Source organism: Ursus arctos, unplaced genomic scaffold, assembly GCF_023065955.2.
Source record: "Ursus arctos isolate Adak ecotype North America unplaced genomic scaffold, UrsArc2.0 scaffold_6, whole genome shotgun sequence".
Taxonomy (NCBI): domain Eukaryota; kingdom Metazoa; phylum Chordata; class Mammalia; order Carnivora; family Ursidae; genus Ursus; species Ursus arctos.
The window spans coordinates 24,499,624-24,525,308 of NW_026623078.1; the positions used below are offsets into that span (position 1 = coordinate 24,499,624).

Here is a 25,685-nt window from a genome sequence, read left to right on the forward strand (position 1 = left end):
TTTTTAGAGAAATGAAGAAACAACAGTGAAATTACAATGTATATCCGTAAAGTTATACTGAGTGTGCCAGCCTCTCCTGGCTCCCTCCCACTTCCTGTACTTCTTTTCCTTCTGCCACCCCTGAGACAGACCAACCCCTCCTTTTCCTCTTCCTCCTCATCCTACTCATTGTGAAGATGACGAGGATGAAGAATACTAAATAATTATCATGCTGTATAGTAGTTGAAGTTATCTATTGTGTATGCATGTGTTAGTGTGAAAGTTTAATAACTGTGTGGCAAGAACTGTATATTTTTGTGTCATTACTATTGCCTAAATATTTATTGCATAGAACATTGTATGCAAGACTTCTATGGAAATGGATAACCTATCCTTGTGTAGGCATAAGGTGAGTGATGTTTAATATAAAATTAATTAGGTTTCCTATGTTTTATAACTTTGCTTTCAAAGAATTACATTATCATACAGTATGCCTCTCTTGTAATTGGAGAAACTGTCATCCTATCATCACAGGTAAATGGTTTGTAAAACAATGTGACAGTGTTTCCAATACTGTATTATGAATATAACTATAATACTGTATGCCATAAAAAATTTATGACCATTCCTTAGTGTATAGGTTAGGCTACCATGAAACATTTGTATTGATTATACTAGGCTACCGTAAAGCAATCATGTTGCTGCTTCTTTGTTATCAATACGTGAGTCATTATACCTGTAAATATAAATATCTTTTGCACATTGTCTTTTCATTTCATTTTATTTTAAGTAAGGTGTGCCCAACGTGGGGCTTGAACTCAACAACACCGAGATCAAGAGTCGGGGGTCTTCAGTCTACTGACTGAACCAGCGAGGCACCCATTATCTTTTCATTTTTGATGTCTAGTGCTAGTAATACATATAATTTTGACAGTGTTTTTGTATCATATAAGACAATATTGATGTAGGTACTGACATGATTCATCTTGTAAATAGATGATGTACACTTACACTGTTGATAAATACAGTGAAGTACTATCAATGTATTTTCCTTATGATATGTTTTTGAGGGGAGAAAATCAATTAATTCACAAATGAGAATATCACAAAAGATGATTTAAGGAGGCACACAAACATCTGCCCAGCCCCAAACTCAAACCATCTCAATGAACTTTACACAGTAAAAACACCCTTTTTCATTCCAAATCTGAAGAAAGCTATATTTAATGATGGAGAAGTTTAACTGGTGGTTTTACATTTTATATATTCACTATTAATTATATTTTTATGCTAAATTAACTTGGTCATGAGAGATGATTTTTCATATCTTCCATTTGAACTTTTTTTTTTTTTTTAAGATTTTATTTATATATTTGGAGAGGGAGAGAGACAGCCAGCAAGGGAGGAAACACAAGCAGGGGAGTGGGAGAGGGAGAAGCAGGCTCCCAGTGGAGCAGGGAGCCCGATGTGGGGCTCGATCCCAGAACGCTGGGATCATGCCCTGAGCCGAAGGCAGACGCTTAACGACCGAGCCACCCAGGCGCCCCCTCCATTTGAACTTCTTGATTAGGCTAATCCATTTGCACATCTGCACTGTTTCAGCCACCTTGCTGAAACCTTCACAAAGCTTAAGGTCACCCTGGTTCTGGGCACACGCAGAAACTGTTTCATCTCATAGTGGCCTGGGCCAATCTGCTGCTGCTGCTGGTATGCTGGCTGGGTTCCTTGAGACTCCTGGTAAGTGATGTTAGACCTTGAAAGCTCAGCATTATTTCCTCTACCAAAGCCCCTGGTGATGGCGTGGCCCATCCTGTGCCTGACAGTAGAGCCACAGCCACGCCAGCCGCAGTGGTTGCCATTTGGGCTATGAGACTTGGCTGCCGGGGTGCAGCAGCAGGTGAGCCAACAGCAGATGGTGGAGCCACTGCTGGGGGCTGAGCTGCTGGCACTGGTGTAAGTGCAGTGCTCGTCTGAGGTGCCCGGCTGGCTGGAGCGGCCATGCGGGAGGTGCGGTTCCTGTTTCCACGTGGCATGGTTACTTGCAGAGCAACTTGGTGTCTACAAATTCAAGATTCAGTGGAGACCCCAGAAGCTTCTTCCTTATGATTTAAGTAACATTTTCTTTAGCTTACTTTATTGTTAGAATATAATATGTAATACGTATACAAAATGTGTGCTAATCAATTGTTTATGTTATCTGTTAGGCTTATGGTCAAACGTAGGCTATTAGTGTTTAAGTTTTTGGGGAAATCAAAAGGTGTATGTGGATTTTCAGTGGCATGGGGGTTGACACTCCCACCCCCAAATTGTTCAAGGGCCCCTGTACTTAAAAGCGTACTTAACAAAGTGTTTAAGACTTATACACGGTAAACTACCAAATATGTCAGAGAAATTAAAGAATGTGCAAGTAGTATATGGAGAGACATCTATGTTCATGGATTAGAAGTGTCTCAACATTATCAGGTTGCCAAGGCATAGAAAAGATGCTTGTGACATATTGTAAGGTACACAACAAGGCAAGCGGTGTTCAAATAACTCTTGAAAAGTTTTGGTTTTTTCCCCCCAGGGATTAAAATATTTTAATTCTCAATGTTCCTAATGTTTTAAATTTCAGTGTACTAAATAATTATTAGTTTCCTTTTAATTTCCCTGTATGTTTATAACTGACAGAGAGGTTTTTTTGTTGTTGGTAGTGTTTTTTTTTTTTTAAGATTTTATTTATTTATTTGATGGAGGGAGCATAAGCAGGGGAGCAGCAGGCAGAGGGAGAAGGAGAAGCAGGCTCAGCAGGGAGCCTGACACAGGGCTGGATCCCAGGACCCTGGGATCATGACCTGAGCTGAAGGTACATGCTTAACCATCTGAGCTACCCAGGTGTCCCGGTAGTGGTTGGTTGGTTGGTTGTTTCTTAACTCTTTCGACAAAAGTTCATGAAGGTCACAGAACAATGATAGTTTTCCCATTGATGTTTAAGATTGTTGTACCATTTTAGTTTGCATGGTGATCAGTGCAGTACCAGTAGGCTTCTTGATAGCTGATTTATAAGGAAATAAAAAGAACTTGGATAGCCATGACAGTCTTGAAGAAAAAGTTGGAAACAGTTGGAAACCTTAAAGTGTTATATATAAAGACTTGGTATGAAATTATAGTAATTAAGACTATTTAGTTTTGGCACGAGGTTAGACGAATAGACACAGGGACAGACTAGAGAGGATTGAAACAAACCCACTATATACAGATATCTGATTTATGACATGGGTGCCTCTGCAGTTCAGTGGGGAAAAGAATGGTCTTTCCAGTAAATGGTGCTGGTTAAGTTAGGCATCCATACTAAAGAAGAGAAGAAAAAAAAAAAAAATTTTAACCTGTACCACACACTACATACAATATTAATTCAAGAGAGATCACTGACCTAAAGGTAAAATTTAACACTATAGAGTTCTTAGAGAAAACATAGGAGAATGTCTTTGAGACGTTGGGGGTAGATGAGGATGTTTTAGATAAGATACGAAAAGAACTAATCATAGAAGAGAATCAAAAAAAGAGAAGTCTGATAAAATGGACTTCATTAAAATTAAGAACTTTTCATCACAGGGGTGCCTGAGTGGCTCAGTTGGTAAAGCGTCTGCCTTCAGCTCAGGTCATGAGTCTGCTTTCCCCTCTCCCTCTGCTCCTCCCTCCTTCCCCCTACTTGCGTGCATGCTTTCTGTCTCTCAAAAATCTTAAAAAAAAAAAATTATCTTTATTGGTTTCTCTTTATTGTTTTTCTTGCCTGCTTCTCCCTCTCCTGCTCCCCCGCCTGTGTTCTCTGTCAAAAAAAAAAAAAAAAGATTCATCTCAATACATAACAATGGGAAAAGGCAGCCATAGGTACATGTGTAGGTATATGTATAAAATCTACATATGTTTGTATGTATGTATATGTCTGTGTATATAAATTATCAGTAAGAAGACAACCATCCAATTCTGAAAATGGACAAAAGACTTGGATAGCTGTTCTCAAAAGTGGGAAATCCAAATGCATTGCAAAGGTGATCAGCATCATTAGTTGCTAGGAAATACGGATTGAAACTATAGGGAGGCACCATTGCATGCAAGTATAATATCTAATATTTACAATACCAAGAGTGGGCAAGGATATGAATTAACTGGAACTCATTCATTGCTTGTAGGAATGGATAATGGTGCAACTTTGAAAAACTGGCAATATCTACTAAACTTTGTGCCCCTATCCAGTGACCCAGTGGTTCCACTCCTAGGAATATAGCCAAGAGAAACACATGTGTTCACGAAAGACATGTACAAGAATGTCCATGGAATTTTGTTCATAATAGTGCTCCCCCACCCTCCCAAACAGCAGGAAACAGCTCAAATGTCTGCTAACTGTCGGATGGATCACAGAAGTTGTGATGTATTCATACAATGAAAAGAGACACAAACTGAAAAGAAGGAACCGCTGCAGCATATAGCTATGTGGCTGAATCTCACAGAAGTAATATTTAGTGAAAAGTAAAATGTAAAAGTCACGAACTTCATGATTCTTTTTATTTGAGGTTCAAGAACAGCTCCAATGCATCCACATTAATAGAAGTCTGAATACTTGTAAGCTCTGGGAGGGGTTATTAATAGGGAAGGAGCATAAGTGTGCCTTGTGTGGTGGAAAGAAATCTGAGTTGTTACAATAGTGCATACTTTTGTACAAATTCATTGAGCAATATGCCTAAGATTGTGCTTTTTGGTATGTATATTTTTCCTCAATTTTTAAAAATTGGGCTTGTGGGAGAAAGTTTGCTTTGCTTTCCACAGTAGGAAGTGGTCAAAATCAGTATTTTGGGATTTGCCAGAAAACTTTGATTTACTGATACCTTCTATATTTGACAAGAGAAACCAATAAAGATTTTTTTTAAAGATTTTATTTATTTGAGAGAGAGCGCATGGGGAAGAAGAAGGGGCAGAGGGAGAGGGAGAAGCAGACTCCCTACTGAGCAGGGAGCCCAATGCGGGACTCAATCCTAGAACCCTGGGATCATGACCTGAGCTGAAGGCAGATGCTTAACTGACTGAGCCCCCAGGTGCTCCACCAATAAGGATAATTTAAACCAAGAAGGATCCTGATGTTTGAAAGGTCAATAAAAATATTGAAGTCCATTATTCTTTCTGCTATTGCTGCTGCTGTTGCTACGACTCACAACTAACCTATATTGAGTGCTTACTATGTGCCAGGTGCTGTGCCATATATTCTTCCCTCATTTAATCTGGAGTTGGAGTAAAGACCATATACTTTTTTGGGACTTCGGTACTATCATGCCTCTTGTCCTCCGTATAATCCACCATCTTTGAAATTTGCAACATCAATCTCTTGGACTCACTTGCTTTTTACTGCAGTTATTCACAGATTCAGAACCATTCCTCTAATTCCTTAAACATTTAGTACCTCTTCAGTTTCTTGACTTCTTCATGTTGTGATATTGTTTACCACTCTTCCTCAGCCACCCACTTCAGTAGTCCTATCTTAGACCTGTTACCAGTGACTGAATTCCAGTTGCACATATTTTCTTTGATGACCACTTCTAATTTTTTCAGCTGATTTTCTCATGTATCCTGCCTCTGATAAGTATTCCAAATAATTGACATTACCAGGACCTACCATCCATTGATTCTGCTCCCTTAAAGGATCTACCCTCTCATTATTTCCTTCCTTATGCAGCCTAAATTCCATGGTCCATTTTATCGACTCTCTTGCACATCCTCTTCTTTCTTGCCTCTCTTTCCCTTTGTCTTATCTATTTGGGAAAATCTTATCTCTTATTAAATCTAACTCTGAGCCTGTTGTGTGCTGGTATGTATGTAGCTGAGTTTGGGTGGAGAAAACCCACAACCATGTCATTGTTCTTATTTTACTGTACTGACTATTAACCTAAGGTGTGTCCTCACTGCTGTTGGTGATTCTATTACATTTCCCTAATCCATTGCTATCCTATTCTACAAGGCAGCTGTTTAATCTTTTCTTCTTTCCTCAAACTCCCATCCCCCTGCCCATGGTTTTACTTTGTATTTCACTGCAAAATAGAAGCAATTAGAATTTACCCTTATCTTCCACTCTTGTATCTGCCAGCCAACCCTCATCTGTGCTATATGTTCTGCCTTGTCTTCTGTTACCATAGATTGTCATTTTGAGTTAGACCAAACCCCCTACTTATATAGCATTCTGTCCCTTTTCACGGAAAATATTATCTCTTCATCAATTTTTCCTCCTCATCGGGAATCATAAATTGTTTTTCCTATTAGAACATTTATGTCAGAATATAAGCATTGCTATAATATCTCCTATTTTATAAAATCCTTTATGTTCCTCCAGCTACTGTCAGTTTCTAGGTTCTTCTTTGTAGCAAAAGTTAAAGTTGTCTATATTTATTATCTCCAATTCCTCTCATCTCAGTTTCTTAAACCTTCTCGAGTCAGGCTTACATCTATGCTGCTCACCCACAAAGATCAAGGTCTGTAGTAACCTCTTACGTAACTACGTTTAGTGAGCAGTTTTCAAATCTTGTATTTTTTAACTTACCTGCTCAACTTAACATCTTACTGCTTCCTTGAAGTATTTTCTTCACTTGGCTTCTAGAGCTACTCTTCTGGTTTTCTTCCTGTCTTACTAGTTCCTCTTTGTGCAGAACACTTTTAACAAAGCAAGCCTGGGACTGACTGTCCTTAGACCTGCCTACAAGGTTGGCCCTTGGCTAATACCTTGAACTTAGCTAGTAAACAGTTCCCTGTACTGATCTAAAACTTCCTCTAAATAAGGTCATTGTGCCTAAATAAAATTGTTTGTTTAAAACATATGATCAAGGAGAACACCTGCTTTCCTTTTGGGGAGTCTGAAATCTTGGTATTGGCAAAATCTTGGTGCTAGGCAAAGGGTGCCTGTGTGCCCAGCTCTGAGTAAAAACCTGGGGCACTGAGTCTCTAATGAGCTTTCCTGGTAGACAACACTTCACATTATGTTGTGTCCAATGTGATTCCATTGGGGAAGAATTCTTGGAAGTTTGTACCTAATTTCTTCTGGACTTGGTCGTGTGAGCCTTTCCATTTGCTAATTTTGCTTTGTATTCTTTCATAGTAATAAACTGTAATCGTGAATATAATGCATTCTGTAAGTCTTTCCAGTGAATCACTCAGCCTGGAGGTGGCTTAGAGGACTTCCAGCAGATTCCTTTTCGTTTTTTGTTTTTTGTTTTTTTTTTTTTCTGGTTCCTTTTCAACTCCCTTACCTCTGAACTTTGGGTACTTGAAGAATCCATCTTCTGTGACCATAATCCCTATGTGTTTTTATCCATTTCTAGGCAATGTCCTTCAATCTTATATCAAAATATTGTTGATCCGTATTTCAGGCTCTGAAATTTTCTAGATTTATTTTTCATGCTCTGAAGTAATTATTTTGGAAATCAAGCAAAATGATTCCAGATTACTAAAGTAAGATAGAGATTTTACTCTTGTTAGTAGAAATTTTGCATGATTTTAAAAAATTCATTTTAAATACAATTATGCTTACGGAAATTTGGAAAAGAATTATAAAGAAGAAAACAATTACATTGTTAAATTTAAAAATTATCACAAAGGAAGCAACAGTAGAATTCTACATTGCAGAGAAGCTCTGAGGTTTAGACTAAGCTAAAAAATTACAGGGGCGACTGGGCGGCTCAGTTGTTAAGCATCTGCCTTCGGCTCAGGGCGTGATCCCGGAGTCCTGGTATCAAGCCCCACATCAGGCTCCTCTGCTGGGAGCCTGCTTCTTCCTCTCCCACTCCCCCTGCCTGTGTTCCCTCTCTCGCTGGCTGTCTCTCTCTGTCAAATAAATAAATAAAACCTTAAAAAATAAAAAAAAAATTACAGTTAATATTAAGATTTTGGGAAATAGACAACAGGAAATTGATGATTCTTTTTACTAATTTTTAGTTATATATATATAGTAGTATATATATATAGTAATACATATATATATACACACACATATATATATTTTAAAGATTTTATTTATTTATTTGACAGAGAGATACAGCCAGTGAGAGAGGGAACACAGGCAGGGGGAGTGGGAGAGGAAGAACAGACTCCCAGCAGAGGAGCCTGATGTGGGGCTCGATTCCAGGACTCTGGGATCACACCCTGAGCTGAAGGCAGACGCTTAACGACTGAGCCACCCAGGCACCTCTAATTTTTAGTTATATTTTTAATTCTTTTTAGCATTTGTAATCTTAGGTTTCTCTTACTGCGAACTAAATGTCAGACATTCTACTGCTTTTGTTCAGTTAGTACAAGTCAAATAAATCCTGTGTAATAATATCTTTATAGCTGAAGTTTGAGTACAATGTTCTCAATTAAAGCAATGTCTCTTGATAAGTCACCTGCTTATGGAAAGCCCTGTTATTTCCTATAATTTGTCTTTCGAGTATTTTTATGTAGTAACTTCTCATGGTAATATAATAAAAGAGAAAGCTAAGCGATCCGTGGTAATTTGTTCTATAAAGTGTTTATTATGAGTGCTATGTTAGAAGGTAAATTAATTTTTAGAAGATTGCATACTTTAGTTTTGAACAGTTTATTTAGCCCATAACCACTATAGAAACAAATACTTGTAGTTGATATAGTTCTGAAGCATAGTGTTAACTGTCTTAGAGTCACTGATATACTTGGTGAAGTGACATCACTTCAGATGACCCTCAGATGACACTAATGCTTTATTTGCCTCTAGAACCATCATAAGACAACTGCTCTGAATAAGTAAGTCTGACCATGTTTCTTAATTAAGTCAATTGAGATGCCATAGTTCATGCATAGTTTAAAAGAAATAGAATACTTAAATTGTTCCGTATACTTTTTTTTTTTTAAGATTTTATTTATTTATTTGACAGAGAGAGACAGCCAGGGAGAGAGGGAACACAAGCAGGGGGAGTGGGAGGGGAAGAACCTGGCTCCCAGCGGAGGAGCCTGACGCAGGGCTCGATCCCAGAACGCCGGGATCACGCCCTGAGCCAAAGGCAGACGCTTAACAGCTGAGCCACCCAGGTGCCCTTGTTCCGTATACTTCTTAATTTTATTTCTCCGACCTACCTCTAATGCCATAAAACATTGGTATCAGATGACAAAAATAAGTTAAAAAGTTAATATTTTCTGTTGACTAAACCTTAAACTTAATAAAATTTAAAGTAGTTCAGAAGGCAATCAGTATGTATTCTTCCTTATCTCTTAAGACAATTATTACAAATACTATTTGTGGCAAGAGTAAAAGGCAAATACTCTTGATAAATGAAATTGAACTTAGTATAAATAGTAATTTATAAATGAAAATCACATTTTAATTTCTATTCTTCCACATAAATCCACCAAGCAAAATTGAAAACCTGTATTAAAAACACCTTAAATACGTGACTTTTCAGAAAGCTGTAAATTATTGCTTCCCTGAGTAGGAGAGCCTAGCCCGTTGAGAGGCATCATCCTGGCAGCATTGTTTTCTTTTTCTCCTTGACACAATAGAGTATTCATTGTGACTAGAGAGAAGTAACTTTGGTTACTAGGTATTATGCTTCTTTTCTATGCAATCAGACTGCCTAAAAGCAGAAATATTAAAAATTGTGTGCTTTTTCCCTTTCTCTCATTCTTTCCTCTTATTCAAGGATTCATTCATATATTCATTCATACATTTATTCAGTGAACATTTCTTGGATATAGGTTGTATACCAGGCATTATAAAAGTTGAATAAAGCATGGTCTTACCTTCATTGAACTTAGTTTAGTTCCATGTGTGATACTCCATTCTGAATGTGAGAATCAAAACTACTTCTCTCTTTAGGCTTAAATTCTGTATCTTTAAAATTATGGTTTAGATTCCTGTGTGAGGAAAGAAGACTTTTCTAGGATTTAAAATTCTAAGCATATGGGATACTTTAAATTCTTTTGGGAGAAAGTTGGGAGCATGAATGAGAGGCATCCCTAAGGATGCCTGCTTTACCCACTATTATCAGGATCATGTAGGCTAGAAGTGTTATCAAGAGAATTTCATGGTGTTCATGATGGAAAGTGGACTTTAGTATTCCATAAAAATCAACAGATATGCATTTATATTTATACCGCTTGAGCCTTTCCCCCCTGAAATAGTTCAGTGATGTAATAAAGCAGTTATATGACACTTTTTATGAAAAGTCCCATCATTTAGCTGCATTGTGAGGGAATAAGACACAAAAATGATGATATCCATATCAGTTCATAAACTGTGGTTAATTATTTCATCTATATTCCTTGTAGCTGACTCATTAGGGAAAATTATTTTGTTTAGAAATGATCAATTTTTTATACTATGGTATTATATAGTAGGACTAAAAAGGGAGAGGAGTTTCAAAAATATCTGTGCTTCTTGACATAGTATTTTACTTTTAAAATATTTTGAAAGTGTATAATTTGATTTTAACAGCTTTATCGAGGTAATTTACATATCAAAGTTTACCCATTGAAATTGTACAATTCTGGTTTTTAGTATATTTACAAGTTGTACAGCCATCACTATTGTCATCACCCCAAAATGTAATTTGATTTTTGAGTTCTGTCTACGGAAACATGACTCAAAATTAAAGTTTTTCTTAAAAAATTAACATCCTTCTATGGAGTTTGTTTGGCATGATGAAAAAATTCTGGAAATGCCTTAATTTTGTGTGTGTGGTGGTTGCACAGCATTGTGAACATACTTAATGCCACTGAATTCAGTGGCAATGGTTAAAATGATAAATTTTATATTATGTATATTTTACCACAATAAAAATTAACATTCATTTATATGAAATCAGAATTGGTGGCTTAACTTTAAAAGTGTTTGGAAATTTCAGCCTGAGCCATGCATAGTCCTAATAATTTTTTCTCAAACATGTTATAACAAAGATATTCTTATAGTAAAAAAAAATCACATTATTTTCACAGACTGGAAAATAGACCTTAAAATTTTTGTAGGTATTTATCTTTATAGAAATTTCTGTAGAGTTAAGAAGTAAAGGTAATTAGTTTTTCTTTGATTTTTTTACTCTCTGAAAAAGCCAGATGCCATACAATGCAGAATCATTTATCTAAAGGGAGGAGAAGTAAATACACAGACACACGCACACACAGTAATTTAACATTATCCATTTATAGATGCGTGAAGTCTCTGGAAGGAAATACCAGAAATGGTAATGTTGGTTGGTTTGGGCAGGAGAACTGGGTGACTGGGTTTCATGGGCAGGAGGGATATTTTCCATGTGTGTGAATGTATGACCTGCTGAAACATTTTAAATAAACAATTTATTATCCTGATCCCAGACTCAGAATCAAACATGACTGTGTTCTTTCCTACTGTGCTTTGGTGACAGCGGATTATATTGAAATTGACATTGATTTGAAAATGAGCTATATTACTTACGTTGTTTTCTTTCTAGGAATTGATTATGGGTTAAGTTTACCACTTGGGGAAGATTATGAACGTAAGAAACATAAACTAAAAGAAGAATTGAGGCAAGATTACAGACGCTATCTTACTCAGGTAATACATTCTATTAGCTGGATTTTATGCTTCCGAATTCATCTGCTAAACTTGTTTTCCTAAAGTTTTAGTCATATGTGTTAATTTTTAGGTTTTCATTGGTTATCTAACGGGATATTATAGTGACAGTTAAGGGACATATATGACATTGATAGAAAATGGTCTGAGAACTGGTGCCTGGAATAATAGATTCTTGATCTTTGCAGTAGGGTAGTGGGTTTTAATTTTAAATGAGATTGTAAGTTCTGGCTGTTCATGTTTTCTGTAGAGTTATCATGGTTTAAAAAAACCCATTATGATTCCCTACTCCTCTACTTCCTATGACCATGTATTAAAATGACACATGGAATTCCAGCTGCCACTTATTTTCTTGTCAGCTAAGCTTTTAAAAACTTCATTTAACATGTTTACTTAGATTCCAAATTCTTTGCTTTATGATTTAATCTATTTACTTAGCAGAACCCTTGTTTTAAGTATGTTTGGTTAAATTATCTACTTGCTAAACTAAAGATTTCTTGTAAGTTTTGAAATGCAATTTACCTTTTAGCTTATCAAATTATTTTAAACAATTATGATGTTTCTAGTCATCTCAAGATAGTCTATAGTTTTTTTAATACTTTGTAATGTTTGTTCCAAGTGTATAAGTGGTCTCTTATTTATTCTGATTTGCACATGGAGAGAAAGAACTTTGAATACATTTTATCAATGGTTTGTTTCCCTTGACTTTAGGGTATTACACAAGCAAAAAGAAAGGTAGGGTTGCCTGCAAATGTTCTTTAATTTTTTTTTTTATTTTTTAGATCTAGTAGCTTGCAATTATTTTCATTTATAATGATGCTCTCAAACTATTAAGAAAAATAACTTCATTTGTGATTTTGAGACTTTTGAATGGTAACATGTTGTATCCTTGCTTTTACCAAGATGGCAGTCTATATGTTACAGTTTTTCATTAATATAATCAGTCATTCTTTTTGATTCCTGCTTTGCATTTATTTTTGTTGCTTTCATATGCATCTTTTAGAAATATTCTGCAGCTATTGTAAGCCCATTTGTTTTCAGCATGCCAGTTTTTTCCTTCAAATTATGCTAATCACATTAAGATTAATAAAATAATAGATACTCAGGATTTTCTAAGATGTTTTTTAACTGTGTGTTGTCAGGATTTGGATTCCTGGGTATATATGCACCCAAACCCACGGATTGTGTTTGTAAATTTATTTTGGAAAACAAAAACACTATAGTTTTACAGAACTTTTTAAAAAGAATCTCACACATTCATTCATCATTCAGTCAACACTTTTTAAGCACTTATGAAGAAGAATCCATCTTTAGGGGGTCTTAAAATCCGGTGGTAGAGATAACATTCATACAGGTTAGAAACTGATAACTAATAAGGCTATAATGATCAAGAAAGACCTAAAGGTGTTATTTTGTAAGATACTGTAGGTTAGGTAGGATTTGGATATTCTAGAGGGCAAATCAAGGAGAGGAAGCTTTTCAGATGGAGAATATAGAATGAAGGACTTGGATGGCAGGCTTTAGCTTTGTATGAATGAGGCACATGTGATTTACCAGTCCAAGTAGGTTAGAGTAGATTCTTTTTGAGAGTAGTAAAAAATTATGATGTAGGTAGATAAGATAGGATCAGATTAGATTTTTTTTAAAGATTTTATTTATTTGACAGAGAGATAGCCAGCGAGAGAGGGAACACAAGCAGGGGGAGTGGGAGAGGAAGAAGCAGGCTCCCAGTGGAGGAGCCTGATGCGGGGCTCGATCCCAGAACGCTGGGATTACGCCCTGAGCCGAAGGCAGATGCTTAACGACTGAGCCACCCAGGCGCCCCAGATTAGATTTTTAAAAGGAATTTTATTTATTTATTTGTATACACACACACACACACACACACACATGCACATACATATACGTACGTGCATACATACATACATGTATATATATATGTAGGTTCCACGCCCAACATGGAGCTTCAACTCGTGACCCTGAGATTACAGAATGAGCCAGCCAGGCACATCTAGATTAGATTTTTAATTTGATATGTGTGAAACAATACCTCCTTAAGTAGCCTGTGAAGAGCTTGATAACTGTTTTAGAACTGTTCTGCATATTAGAGATTCTTATCTTATTGTTTATTTTAAACTGCTGCTACAGATTTTTAGCTCCTCCTTCCACTGATTTTTAGTCTGTTCTTCATGCCACTTTCCACAATGATCCTGTCCCTTACCAATTTAAATACTTCAGTGTCTCCTCACTGACCTTCAGGATAAAAATGCATACTCCTGGGGCTCCTGGGTGGCACAGTGGTTAAGCGTCTGCCTTCGGCTCAGGGCGTGATCCTGGCGTTCCAAGATCGAGCCCCACATCAGGCTCCTCCACTGTGAGCCTGCTTCTTCCTCTCCCACTCCCCCTGCTTGTGTTCCCTCTCTCGCTGGCTGTCTCTATCTCTGTCGAATAAATAAATAAAATCTTTAAAAAAGAAAAAAAAGAAAAAAAATGCATACTCCTTAGCATGGCATGTAAAGTCTTTCATGTTCCAGCCCACCTACCTAGCCTCATACCTCAATATTCTCCTCCTCTCCCACTGCTTCTTACTGGGTGGGGTTTTCCTCTGGTTATCTACCATTTTCACTTGTGGATCTTATATTACTTCATCACGTAAGATTTTAAGGAAGAATGGTGGTAGGAGGCATAGGAAGAAATTGCCTTTATGAAAGAGAAAAAGATCAAGGAGTGTAAGTCTTTAAATTCAAATGGATATGAAGGAGTCTTTGGTGTTGTGTTATCAAGAATGTGGTTGTGATAGAGGAGCAGTAGTCCCTTAATAAGCAAGAGACAAATTTTGGTTGATGTCTGAGAAGGTGGGCATGGAAAGGAAAGCATGGGAAAAAGAAAATTACATAGGATTTGTGTAGGTGGCTGCAGTTGGCTTCCTTGACCCCTAGGAAGTCCTGTTCTTTTTTTTTTTTTTTAAGATTTTATTTATTTATTTGTCAGAGAGACAGAGAGAGCATAAGCAGGGGGGAGTGGCAGGCAGAGCAGGCCCAGAAAAACAGGCTCCCTGCTGGGCAAGGATGCAGGACTTGATTCCTGGATCCTAGGATCTAACCTGAGCTGAAGGCAGACGCTTAATCAACTGAGCCACCCAGGTGTCCCAGGAGGTCCTATTCTTTCTGGATTTTTTTTTTTCTTTTGTGATTTCCAGACTTTTGGATTGCATGGATATTTAAATTTAAAAAAATTTAATCCTTAAATTTTGCTAAGAAGAACCATTAAACAACTGCCATCTTCCTTCCATTTTTAGAGTAGAAGACACTTGACCATTTAAAAGTGCAGGGAGAACATATTCCCAGAAGAACAATTTTTTTTTTAAGATTTTATTTATTTATTTGACAGAGAGAGAGAGAGAGGGAACACAAGCAGGGGGAGTGGGAGAGGAAGAAGCAGGCTCCCAGCGGAGGAGCCTGATGCGGGGCTCGATCCCAGAACACCGGGATCACGCCCTGAGCTGAAGGCAGACACTTAATGATTGAGGCACCCAGGCGTCCCCCAGAAGAACAGTTTTTAAATTGAATTAGTTAATGTATATTTACAGCCCGGACTTCTCTCCTGAACCTCACACTTTTCCATTTGGCTACCTATCTTAGAAATCTAATGGGTATCTAATGTTGAGCATGTCCAAAAGGGAACTCTAGATTTCTGTTTTTTTCCCACTCCCATCCTCTAGAAGCCTGAACTGCTTGTAGCCTGTTCTTTTCATTTTGTCATAGCACTTATTACCTTCTAAAATACCGTACTCTTCATTATGTTTATTATTTCTTGTCAGTTTCCTGTGTTTGAATGTAAGCTTTAGGAGGGCAGGGATCTTTGTTTTTTTTCACTGATGAATCTCAGATAAACAGTTTGGGACAGTAGGCATTCGATATTTATTGAATGAATGAGACAGTGTCTAAAATTTAGCTTTTTGATAACTCACTATATTGTCCTTATTTTGGACCTGTGTTGGGACTGTGAAGTGCCCAGTGAAGGAGTGAGGATGCTATATCTCTGTCTTCCCAGGGTTGGAACTCTGAATGTGTTGTTTCGTACATATATGACTCTACAAAATGGCAAGGTTTACAGTGTACTTTTTATATAAGGGTTAAACTGACTCAGGGATCTAGTCTGGTATCCTATTTTTTCCCTTGATAAATAAGTTTAGAGTTCTATACAACCAACTTTCAAAATAGCTTTTGCAGCACAACTTATTTGTAAATTCAGATCCAATGAAACCTTATATTTTTTATTTTTTTAAAGATTTATTTACCTATTTTAGAGAGAGAGAGAGAGAGAGAATGAGAACGAGCGGGGGGAGGGGGCTGAGGGAGAGAGAATCTCTAGCGGACTCCACTGAGCGTGGAGCCTGACACGGGGCTTGATCTCACAATCCTGAGATCATGATCTGAGCTGAAACCAAAAGTTGGTCACTTAACTGTGCCACCCAGGCACCCCTCAATGAAACCTTATTAATCATTCAGTTTTATTAATCACTCTATTCCCAAATGTTTTGAATATAACTATATTGTGGCATTTGGTATGTTATAGTTATTTGTTTACATGTTTGTTTCCTCAGCTGAATTGTAAATTTCTTACATAGAGGGGATATATTCTTATCTTTTGTCTCTCTACCACCAAAAAAAAAAAAGTAACTATAAAGTTTTAGGTAGTAATTGCTTGTTTAATGAATAAATAAAAGGCATGGAACTACACAGCTTAACAAGTATCCATTCATTTAATCTTCATAACTTAGTGATTTAGATGGCATTATCCCTGCCTTATGGACAAAGAAATTGAGGCAGAGGGGCACCTGGGTGGCTCAGTTGGTTAAGCAACTGCCTTTGGCTCCGGTCATGATCCTGGAGTCCCGGGATAGAGTCCCGCATTGGTCCCTGCTCAGCGGGGAGTCTGCTTCTCCCTCTGACCCTCCCCTCCTCATGCTCTCTTTCTTTCATTTTCTCTCTCTCAAATAAATAAGTAAAATCTTTAAAAAAAAAGAAATTGAGGCAGAGGTGTTAAATAATTTCCAGATTGTATGACTACCAAGCAGTACCAGAAAATTGGGGATCAGATATATTTTTTACTCATCCCTTGTGTTTGCTTTACAGTATTCAAAGATATTTTACATTTTTAATCCTCTTTGATTCTTACATCAGCTTTGGTAGGTAGGCAGAGCAGATACCATTCTCATTTTATGTAAGAAGCCTGGGTCAGGGAGGTTAAGCAACTTGCGCAGTGTTATAGAACGAGAGGTGTGGGGCCTAGTCCGGGAGCCCAGGTCTTTGGACTCCTAGTATGATGCTCTGTCTACTACACTGCATTATCTAAATCTTTAATGAACAAGAAGGGAGGTACACATAAGGGAATAACGTTCATCGTTTATATCTTTTGGCATTTGAGTGCATATACCCTCATAAATTACTGCAGGGAAATTAGTAAAAAACATTATTGCAGCATGTTTACGGATCTTGTTGAGGAAGTTTAAATTTGCCTCAAATTTGCCAAAGAATGAAGGGCACTGAGAATGGAGAATGTGTGCTTAGAAGAGAAATATAAATTAGGAAAGAGTTTTCTTTTTTCCCATGCTTTTAAATCATCTTGAATATATGTTGCAAATGAAAATTAAGACCTGATTCTCCTCTTCAGGGACTTGTTGACTGGAAGAAAATTCTGTTTTCTAGTTACTTTTGTACTTTCTGTCTTCATCTCCATTTCATTCTTTTACTCTGCATAATGTATAGTTTAGAAAATAGAATGTAAAGACACATTTACAAAACATTTTATAAAGGCAATTAGGTAATATATGTTTTTTAATGTGTATATATACAGAAAAACTTTCTGTCCACGAGTGAAACAGATCCATCTACTCTGGGAGTTTCTCTTCCTATTGGTGAGAGGTTATCTGCCAAGGTAGGTGGATAGGAGTAGTTATTGTGAGTAGTAGTTTTATGAGATATCAAAATAATTAAAGAACATACTCCTGACTTAAATGCAAGCAGAAGATTATATCATTTCCCACCCTTGAATATGTCTTTTAAAAAAATCTGTGGAGTCTCTATTTTGCTGTTTTTAAAAGAACTTTTGAACATAACGTTTATACTGATGTAAGTGATATATCTTTAATACGTGAATTGAATATCTAGAATTTGCTTTTCAGCATTGGTTCCTGAGCTATAAAATTCATGCTGTGTGTCAGAGTTATCAGTGAGATGAGTGGATGAGAGTATACTGAGGTTTGATGTAGGGTGAGGTCTGGAGCTGTTTGAATGTGTTTCTATCACTCTACAAATACATGTACTTAATCTTTAGAGGTGGTAGTGATAAAGCACTGCATACCCCTTGTAGGAACTAAATTTCCAAGCTAGATCAGCAATCATGACATAGTACATAAAACAAACAGAAAGATGATAAGTTTCAAAAGATGACCTAGTTAGAACTTTAATTTTTTTTTTTTTTTTAGATTGTGCTGTTTGAATGACAGTGGAAATATTAAGGCTTAAAGATATTTCCTAATGTAGTGTGTGTTTCAACAGAACATTTATATCATATTTTAGTGTCTGTGATAATTTTACCTATTTATGTTTAAAATATATTCAACCTACTTGATACTTGGGAAGAAATGATTAGCAGTAGATCTTTTGGATGTGGGGTGGGGGAATGAGGCAGGAGAGATGTCTCTGAGAAGGAAAGAAGGAAGGTAACCTGGTCAAATCTCCTTGGAAATATGGTAATGACAGGTCTCCTGGCAAACACATTCATGTAGTTACTAGTGGGACAGTTTTATTTATGAATGCTTTTGGTTGAAGCAGCTCCCTTCTATTAAAGACCTCCTGTATTGACCTGGACCTAAGCATGTAGTAATGCTTATTTTAATGTGGCAAGAAAGGATGTGTGGGGTATTGCATTGGTGGCTTCAGACCTCTTCCTGCCTCTCTTGTGCTTTGCAAGTACTTCTGTCCTTGAAATTATTAATAAAGCTTAATTCTGGTAAGATCTCTTATTTTGTATAAGTTTGATTGGACATAAAAGTACTTTTTCCTGAAGTGGAGTTTTAACGTTTCCTTTTGGTTTTTATTTTAAGGAAAGGTTGAAACTTGAACGCAACAAAGAATACAATCAATTTCTCAGGGGTAAGGAGGAATCTACTGACAAGTTCAGACAGGTAGAAAAGAGTAGTACTGAGGTAGGTTTTGCTTTTAAAGTAAATCTTTAACACCAGAGGTTGAATATTTTGTATTTACTTGAAAATATTTTTATTTGTTAAATATTTCACTTGGTTTTTATGTAAATATTTTAAAGATTAAGCCAAATTGAACTAAATACAGGGCATTTTAATATTTAGTTTTATTAATGGTTATTATATATTGAAGAACTTACCCTACCTTTTAACTTCATGGGGGAGATTTAATTTTAGAGCTTGGCTTCAAGTGATGTTTAGTTTTTACTTTTTGTTTTTATTTTTATTTACTTTTTTACTTTTTATTTTTTATTTTTTATGAGTGCCAGCAGGCAGGGAAGGGGGCCAGGGAAGGGTGAGAGGGAGAGAGAATCTTAGGCAGACTCTGTGTCCAGCATGAATAGAGCCTGGCATGGGGCTCGATCTCATGACCCTGAGATCACGACCTGAGCCAAAATCAAAAGAGTCAAACGCTTAAGGTACTGAGCCACCCAGGTACCCCTCGTTTTTACTTTTAAGTGACTTTTAAAATACAATTTCTAGCTATATATTTTTTTTTCCAAATTTAAGAATGGTTGATATTAATAGTGCCAAAAAATTGACCACTTTCTATATTGTTTGTATTAAGAATTTAATTTGAGATATTTTGAAGCAATATTACCTGCCAAAATATGCCTACTATAGGAATTTGCATTTAGTTTATTCTCTCTTTCTGTAGCCACTTACCCATATCACTGGTGCTTGTTTATATTTTGTTTATTAAGTTTTGAAGGATAACATTTCCCTGAAGTTTTTTTTCCCCAAAGATAAGCTATTTCTTTTGGGTGATTAAGCCTTGGAGTTGAGATGATAAATAGACTAAGCATCATTTGGGGGTTTAATTACTTTTTAAGAAATAGCATCATATTAAGATCTGTTTCTTGTTTTCTTTTTTAATTGACCAGCACAAGAATCAAAGAAATAAAAAACCTATTAGTCAGGTTAAGCCTGATTTACCTTCACAAATACAAACATCTTGTGAAAATTCAGAGGGTTCTAGAAGAAATGTCTTAACTCCTTCAGAGGCATATGAAGAGCTTCTAAACCAAAGAAGACTACAGGAGGACAGATATCGACAACTAGATGATGAAATTGAATTAAGGAATAGAAGACTCATTAAAAAAACTAATGAAGAAGTGGACATTTCCAATAAAAAACATCCAAGGTTTGCCAACAAAACTGACATTCCAGATAGAAGATTTCGCAGGTTCAATGAGGATCGTGTTTTTGATAGACAGTATTATAGACCAGATCAAGATCCCGAAGTAAGTGAAGAAATGGACGAGAGGTTTAGATATGAAAGTGATTTTGATAGAAGACTTTTGAGAGTGTATACAAATGACAGGTATTTACAACTTCATTTTTATTTTCATTATTTGCTTAATATTGATGGTACTTTTGATGATTATGTTAGGGAGAAGCAGTTTCATTTATCTACATATTTGGTTAATTGTAAGATGCTGTCAATTTGAAGTTGTAGCATTATTTTTTACGTGCCACTGAAGGAACAAGTAAAACCCCCCAAGATGGGGGAAAAAGGGACCCCCTTAATAAAGCTGGGACACTGACAGGCTACAACCTTCATGTAAAATTAAATGGGAAATAAATTTTTTCACAGAAGGTTACAGAAAGGAAGCTTCCATATTTCAACCTTGGCACTGAATGGAGGGATTAAAAAAAACACAAAAACCTTCTCTGAGATTTTGAACTGTAAGCCAGTACCGATTCAGGTTCGCAGTCTGAATTCATGTTGCCAGTATTGTTTAAAACACCTTGAGGCAAGAATTCAGGGTTGTCTCAGATTCATCATAGCGCCCCTAGGTGAGTGACAGGAGAAAAAATAACTCTTTGTGATAACTTGATTCAACTAGGTTGATGGCAAAACCAGATTCAGATGTTAAAATGTGGATATAAAGGACATTTTAAAATAGATGAAATACAGCTTTTCCTTTAGTGTTCCTATGCTCTCAGTACTTCTATCAATATACTTCATTGTTTTTCAGTCTCTTATTAAACATTTACTTAAGTGAAATGATACCAGATTTTTACTATCAGATTTTCAGATGCCTTTCAGTTCTTTGGGATGATTGTTTTTGGGACACTACTTGTAATTTCTTAACTGCTACAGTGGGATTTTATTTTAATAAGTTATTTATCTTAATACTTAAAATTTGCTATATTTTCACAAACTTTTGTTGGAGATAGAAATATGTCAGGGTTCTATATTTGTCAGTGACTTGTTAACTTGAAAGGGTTAAATCTAAACTTTGAAGAGTTTATGGGACCTGTTTCTTTTGTCCAAATAGATTACCTTTTAAATATTTTGGAAAATCTCTGAGACATAATGTTATACATTCAGCATTCTAGTTATTAATAATAATATAAAACCTTTACAGTTTGTTGTCTTCTGTTCTTTATTCTGTAGCTATTATGGCCTGCTCACCCAGTCTTTTTAATAATCATCCTGATTTAAGTGATATGAGTGAACGATTAGAATTTTGCAGTACTACTTGTCATTTCTATCTGATTTGAATCTGTTTGTACTTCAGAAAATATTCTAAATCCTATGATGTTTTATATTTGAAAATGTTTATACCTGAAGGTAGTCCAAGGCTGGCTCAACTAAAAGAGCTCTGAATTGGGGAATTGCAGGTAGTTTTGGACTCTTGGTTCTGCCTACTTTGTACTTGAAAACATTTTTTCTTTATGGTGTCTGTTTATCTTTAAGGTGTAATGTAATGCTATCTTTTAAGTTTGGGATTTCAAGAAACTTATGATGATGATTGCTTTTAAAATGTTAGTCTATTATTTTTGTAATTATATCCTGTGATAATTCTATACTTGAACAAGTGAATTTCAGCCTAATTGAGAACTATCTTATGTTCTCCTGTATTCCATAAATGAAACGAACTTTTTATATAATCTTATCTAAGTAGTATTTAAGAATAGATTAAACATGAAGATGAGTGAGAATAATTCCTGTTACACGTTTAAAAATGTTTAGCAGTATTTCTTCAAATTTAAATCATTATTATATAATACTTCCATTTTGTTAATGCATTAACTTACATCTCTGGATGTAAGGTTTTTCACATATGTTTCTAAGGCATGAGGTTAAAATTGAATTTCTGTATTTCAGATTTGTAGATTCCTTAATTCCAGCAAAAAAAAAAAATTCACATCTGTGATTCAGTAGTTTATTTAGGAGGCAGAGTGATTGATGGGAAAAATGACTAATTAGTAAAATCTTTGAGACTACAGAAATGTGTAATGCATTTGGCCTCTTGCTCTAACCATTTATTCTTTTTAAAAATATTTTTATTAAGTATAGTTGATATGCAGTGTTAAATTAGTTTTAGTTGCACACATAGGGATTTGTCAGTTTTACACATTATGCAGTGTTCACCACAATATACGTAGTTACCATCTTTCACCATACAACGTTATTATAATATTACTGTCTATATTCCCAATGTTGTATTTTTCGTCTCTGTGACTTATTTTTTACTAGCGGTTTGTGTCTCTTAATCCCTGTCACCTATTTAGGTCTTTCCACCCATGCCCCTGCCCTCTGGCAATAAGATTTTTGTCTGTACTTACAGTCTATTTCTGTTTTTTGTTGTTTGTTCATTTGTTTTTTAGATTTCACATATGAGTGGTAATTTTCTTTCCCTGACTGATGTATTTTCACTTGGCATAATACCCCCTACGTCCATCCATGTTGTTGGAAATGGCAAGATCTCATTATTTTTTATGGCTAATATTCCATTTTATATCTATACCACATCTTCTTTATCCATTCATCTGTGGATGGACACTTGGGTTGCTTGGCTTTTGTAAGTAATGTTGCAATAAGCATAGAGGTGCAGGTATCTTTTCAAATTAGGGTTTTCATTTACTTTGATTAAATACCCAGTAGTGGAATTACTGGATCATATGGTATATCTATTTTTAATATTTTGAGCCATCTCCATACTGTTTTCCATAGTGGTTGCACCAGTTTACATTCCCACCACATTGTATGGGAGTCCCCTTTTCTCCACATCCTAACTAGCACTTATTATTTTTTGTCTTTTTGATACTAGCCATTCTCAGTGGTGTGATGTGATATCTCATTGTAGTTTTCCTTTGCATTTCCCTGATGGTTAGTGATGTTGAGCATTTTTTCATGTGTCTGTTGGCCATTTGTATGTCTCTTTGGAAAAATGACTACTCAGGTCCTCTACTTGTTTTCTAATCGGATTATTTGCTTTTTGGTTTGAATTGTATGAGTTCTTTATATGTTCTGGAAATTAACCCCTTATTGGATGAATCATTTGCAGATATCTCCAGTAGATTGCTTTTTGTTTTGTTGTTGGTTTCCTTTTTGTACAAAAGCATTTTATTTTGGTGTAGTCCTGATAGTTTTTTGTTTTGTTTTGTTTTTTTTTTTGCTTTTGTTTCCCTTACCTCAGGAAACATATCCATAAATATGTTGCTAAGGCTGATGTCCAAGAGACTGCTGTGTTTCGTCTTAAGAGTTTCATGGTCTCATGGTTTTCAGGTCTCATGTATAGGTCTTCAATCCATTTTGAGTTTATTTTTGTGTATGGTGTAAGAAAGTGGTCGGTTTTATTTTTTTACATGTAGCTGTCCAGGTTTCCCAGCACCATTTATTGAAGAAACTGTTTTTTCACCATTGTAGATTCTTGCCTCCTTTGTCATAGATTAATTGACTGTGTAAAGTGTGGGTTTATTTCTGTGTTCTCTTTTCAGTTCCACTGATCCATATTTCTGTTTTTGTGCCAGCACCATCCTGTTTTGATTACCATAGCTTTGTAGTACTATCTTGAAATTTGGATTGTGATGCTTCCAGCTTTGTTGTTCTTTCTCAAGATTGCGTTGGCTATTCAAGGTCTTTTGTGGTTCAGTACAAATTTTAGGATTATTTGTTTGAATTCTGTGATAAGTGCTTTTGGTATTTTGATAGGAATTGCATTGAATCTGTAGATTGCTGTGGGCAATTGGGACATTTTTAACAATATTATTTTTTCCAATGCATGAACATGGAATATCTTTCTATTTGTGTCATCTTCATTTTCTTTCATCAGAGTCTTATAGTTTTCACACTATAGGTCTTTCACCTTCTTGGTAAAATTTATTCCTGGGTTTTTTTCTTTTTTTGATGCAATTGTAAATGGGACTAAATGTTTTTTTTCTCTCTGCTATTTCATTATTGGTGTATAGAAATGCAGCATATTTTGTATATTTTCTTTTTTTAGGATTTTATTCATTTGACAGAGAGAGAGTGCACAAGCAGGGGGAGTGGGAGAGGGAAAAGCAAACCCACTGCTGAGCACAGAAGCTGATGTGGGGCTTGATTCCAGGAGCCTAGGATCATGACCTGAGCTGAAGGCAGGCAGTTAACTGACTGAGCCAGCCAGTATATTAATTTTCCATCCTGCAGCATTACTGAATTTATTTATTAGTTCTAATAGTTTTTTGGTGGAGTCTTTAGGACTTCCTGTATATAGTTTCATATCATCTGCAAATAGTGAAAGTTTTATTTCTTCCTTACCAGTTCGGATGCTTTTTATTTCTTTTTCTTGTCTGATTGCTATGACTTGTAGTTCCAGTGCAGTGTTGAATAAAAGTGCCAAGAGCGGACATCCTTATCTTGTTCCTGATCTTAGAGGAAAAGCTCTCAGGTTTTCACCATGGAGTATGATGTTAAGTGTTTTTCATATATGGCCTTTATTTCGATGAGGTATGTTCCCTCTGAACCTACCTTGTTAAGAGTTTTTATCATAAGTGGATGTTGTATTTTGTCACATGCATTTTCTGAATCTGTATAGTTTTTATCATTCATTTTCTTAATGTGATGTATCATGTTGTTTGTTTTGCATATATTGAACAATTCTTGCATTCCTAGACTAATCCCAGTTGATTGTAATGAATGATTCTTAATGTATTGTTGAATTTGGTTAGCTTATATTTTGTTGAGGATTTTTGTGTCTTATGTTCATCATTTTGGCCTATAGATTTGTGGGTTTTTTTTTTTTTCTTCTTCTTTTTTGTAGTATCTTTGTTAGGTTTTGGTTATCAGGGTAATCCTGGCGTCATTGAGAGAATTTGGAACTTTTCCTTCCTCTTCTATTTTTTTGGAATAGTTGAGAAGAATGGGTATTAACTCTGATTTAAATATTTGGTAGAATTCACCTGGAAAGCCATCCTGTCCTGGATTTCTGTTTGTTGGAAGTTTTTTGACTGCAGTTCAGTTTCGTTATTAGTAATCAGTCTGTTCAGATTTTCTGTGTCTTCTTGATTCAGTTTTGGAAGATTATGTGTTTCTGGGAATTTATCCATTTCTTCTAGGTTGTTCCAATTTGTTGGTATATAATTTTCATAGTAGTCTCTTATAATCCTCTGTATGTTTGTGGTATCAGTTTTTACTTCTTTTTCATTTCTGAATTTATTTAAGTCCTTTCTCTTTTTTTCTTGATGAGTCTGACTAAAGTTTTATTAATTTTGTTTTATTAATCCTTTCTGTTGGTTTTTTAGTCTCCATTTCATTTATTTCTGCTCTGATTTTTGTTATATTTTTCTTTCGGCAGACTTTGGGTTTCATTTGTTATTTTTCTTATTCCTTTAGGTATAAGGTTAGATTGTTTGAATTTTTTTCTTGTTTCTGGAGGTAGCCTATGAAATGCTCTTAGAACTGCTTTCACTATGTCCCAAAGATTTTGAACTGTTGTACTTTCATTTTCATATTTCTCCATGTGTTTTGGATTTCCTCTCATTTCTTCATTGACCCACTGCTTGGTAGTATGTTGTTTAGCTTCCACATTTTTTGTGTTTGCTTACTTGCTTTCTCTTTCTTTTTTCCCCTTGTGATTGGTTTCTAGT

The 25,685-nt window shown here is 35.8% G+C and overlaps 1 protein-coding gene and 1 pseudogene across 7 annotated transcripts in view; one reads left to right on the plus strand and one right to left on the minus strand.

The window, feature by feature from the left end:
- CSPP1 (centrosome and spindle pole associated protein 1) overlaps nt 1–25,685 on the plus strand; it is a 332,365-nt gene that overhangs the window by 28,240 nt on the left and 278,440 nt on the right. For 3 of the 7 annotated variants that reach the window (XM_057308136.1, XM_057308140.1, XM_057308138.1), the window contains exons 4-7: nt 11,433–11,536; nt 17,414–17,494; nt 18,666–18,767; nt 19,706–20,145. In XM_057308136.1, the coding sequence (XP_057164119.1) occupies nt 11,433–11,536; nt 17,414–17,494; nt 18,666–18,767; nt 19,706–20,145 (727 nt within the window). Of the gene's footprint in view, nt 1–11,432; nt 11,537–12,265; nt 12,290–17,413; nt 17,495–18,665; nt 18,768–19,705; nt 20,146–25,685 lie in introns of all 7 variants that reach the window. The other 4 variants (XM_057308135.1, XM_057308139.1, XM_057308141.1 and 1 more) reach the window with 2 other exon arrangements.
- On the minus strand, nt 1,546–2,012 carry LOC113268037 (coiled-coil-helix-coiled-coil-helix domain-containing protein 2-like; annotated as a pseudogene).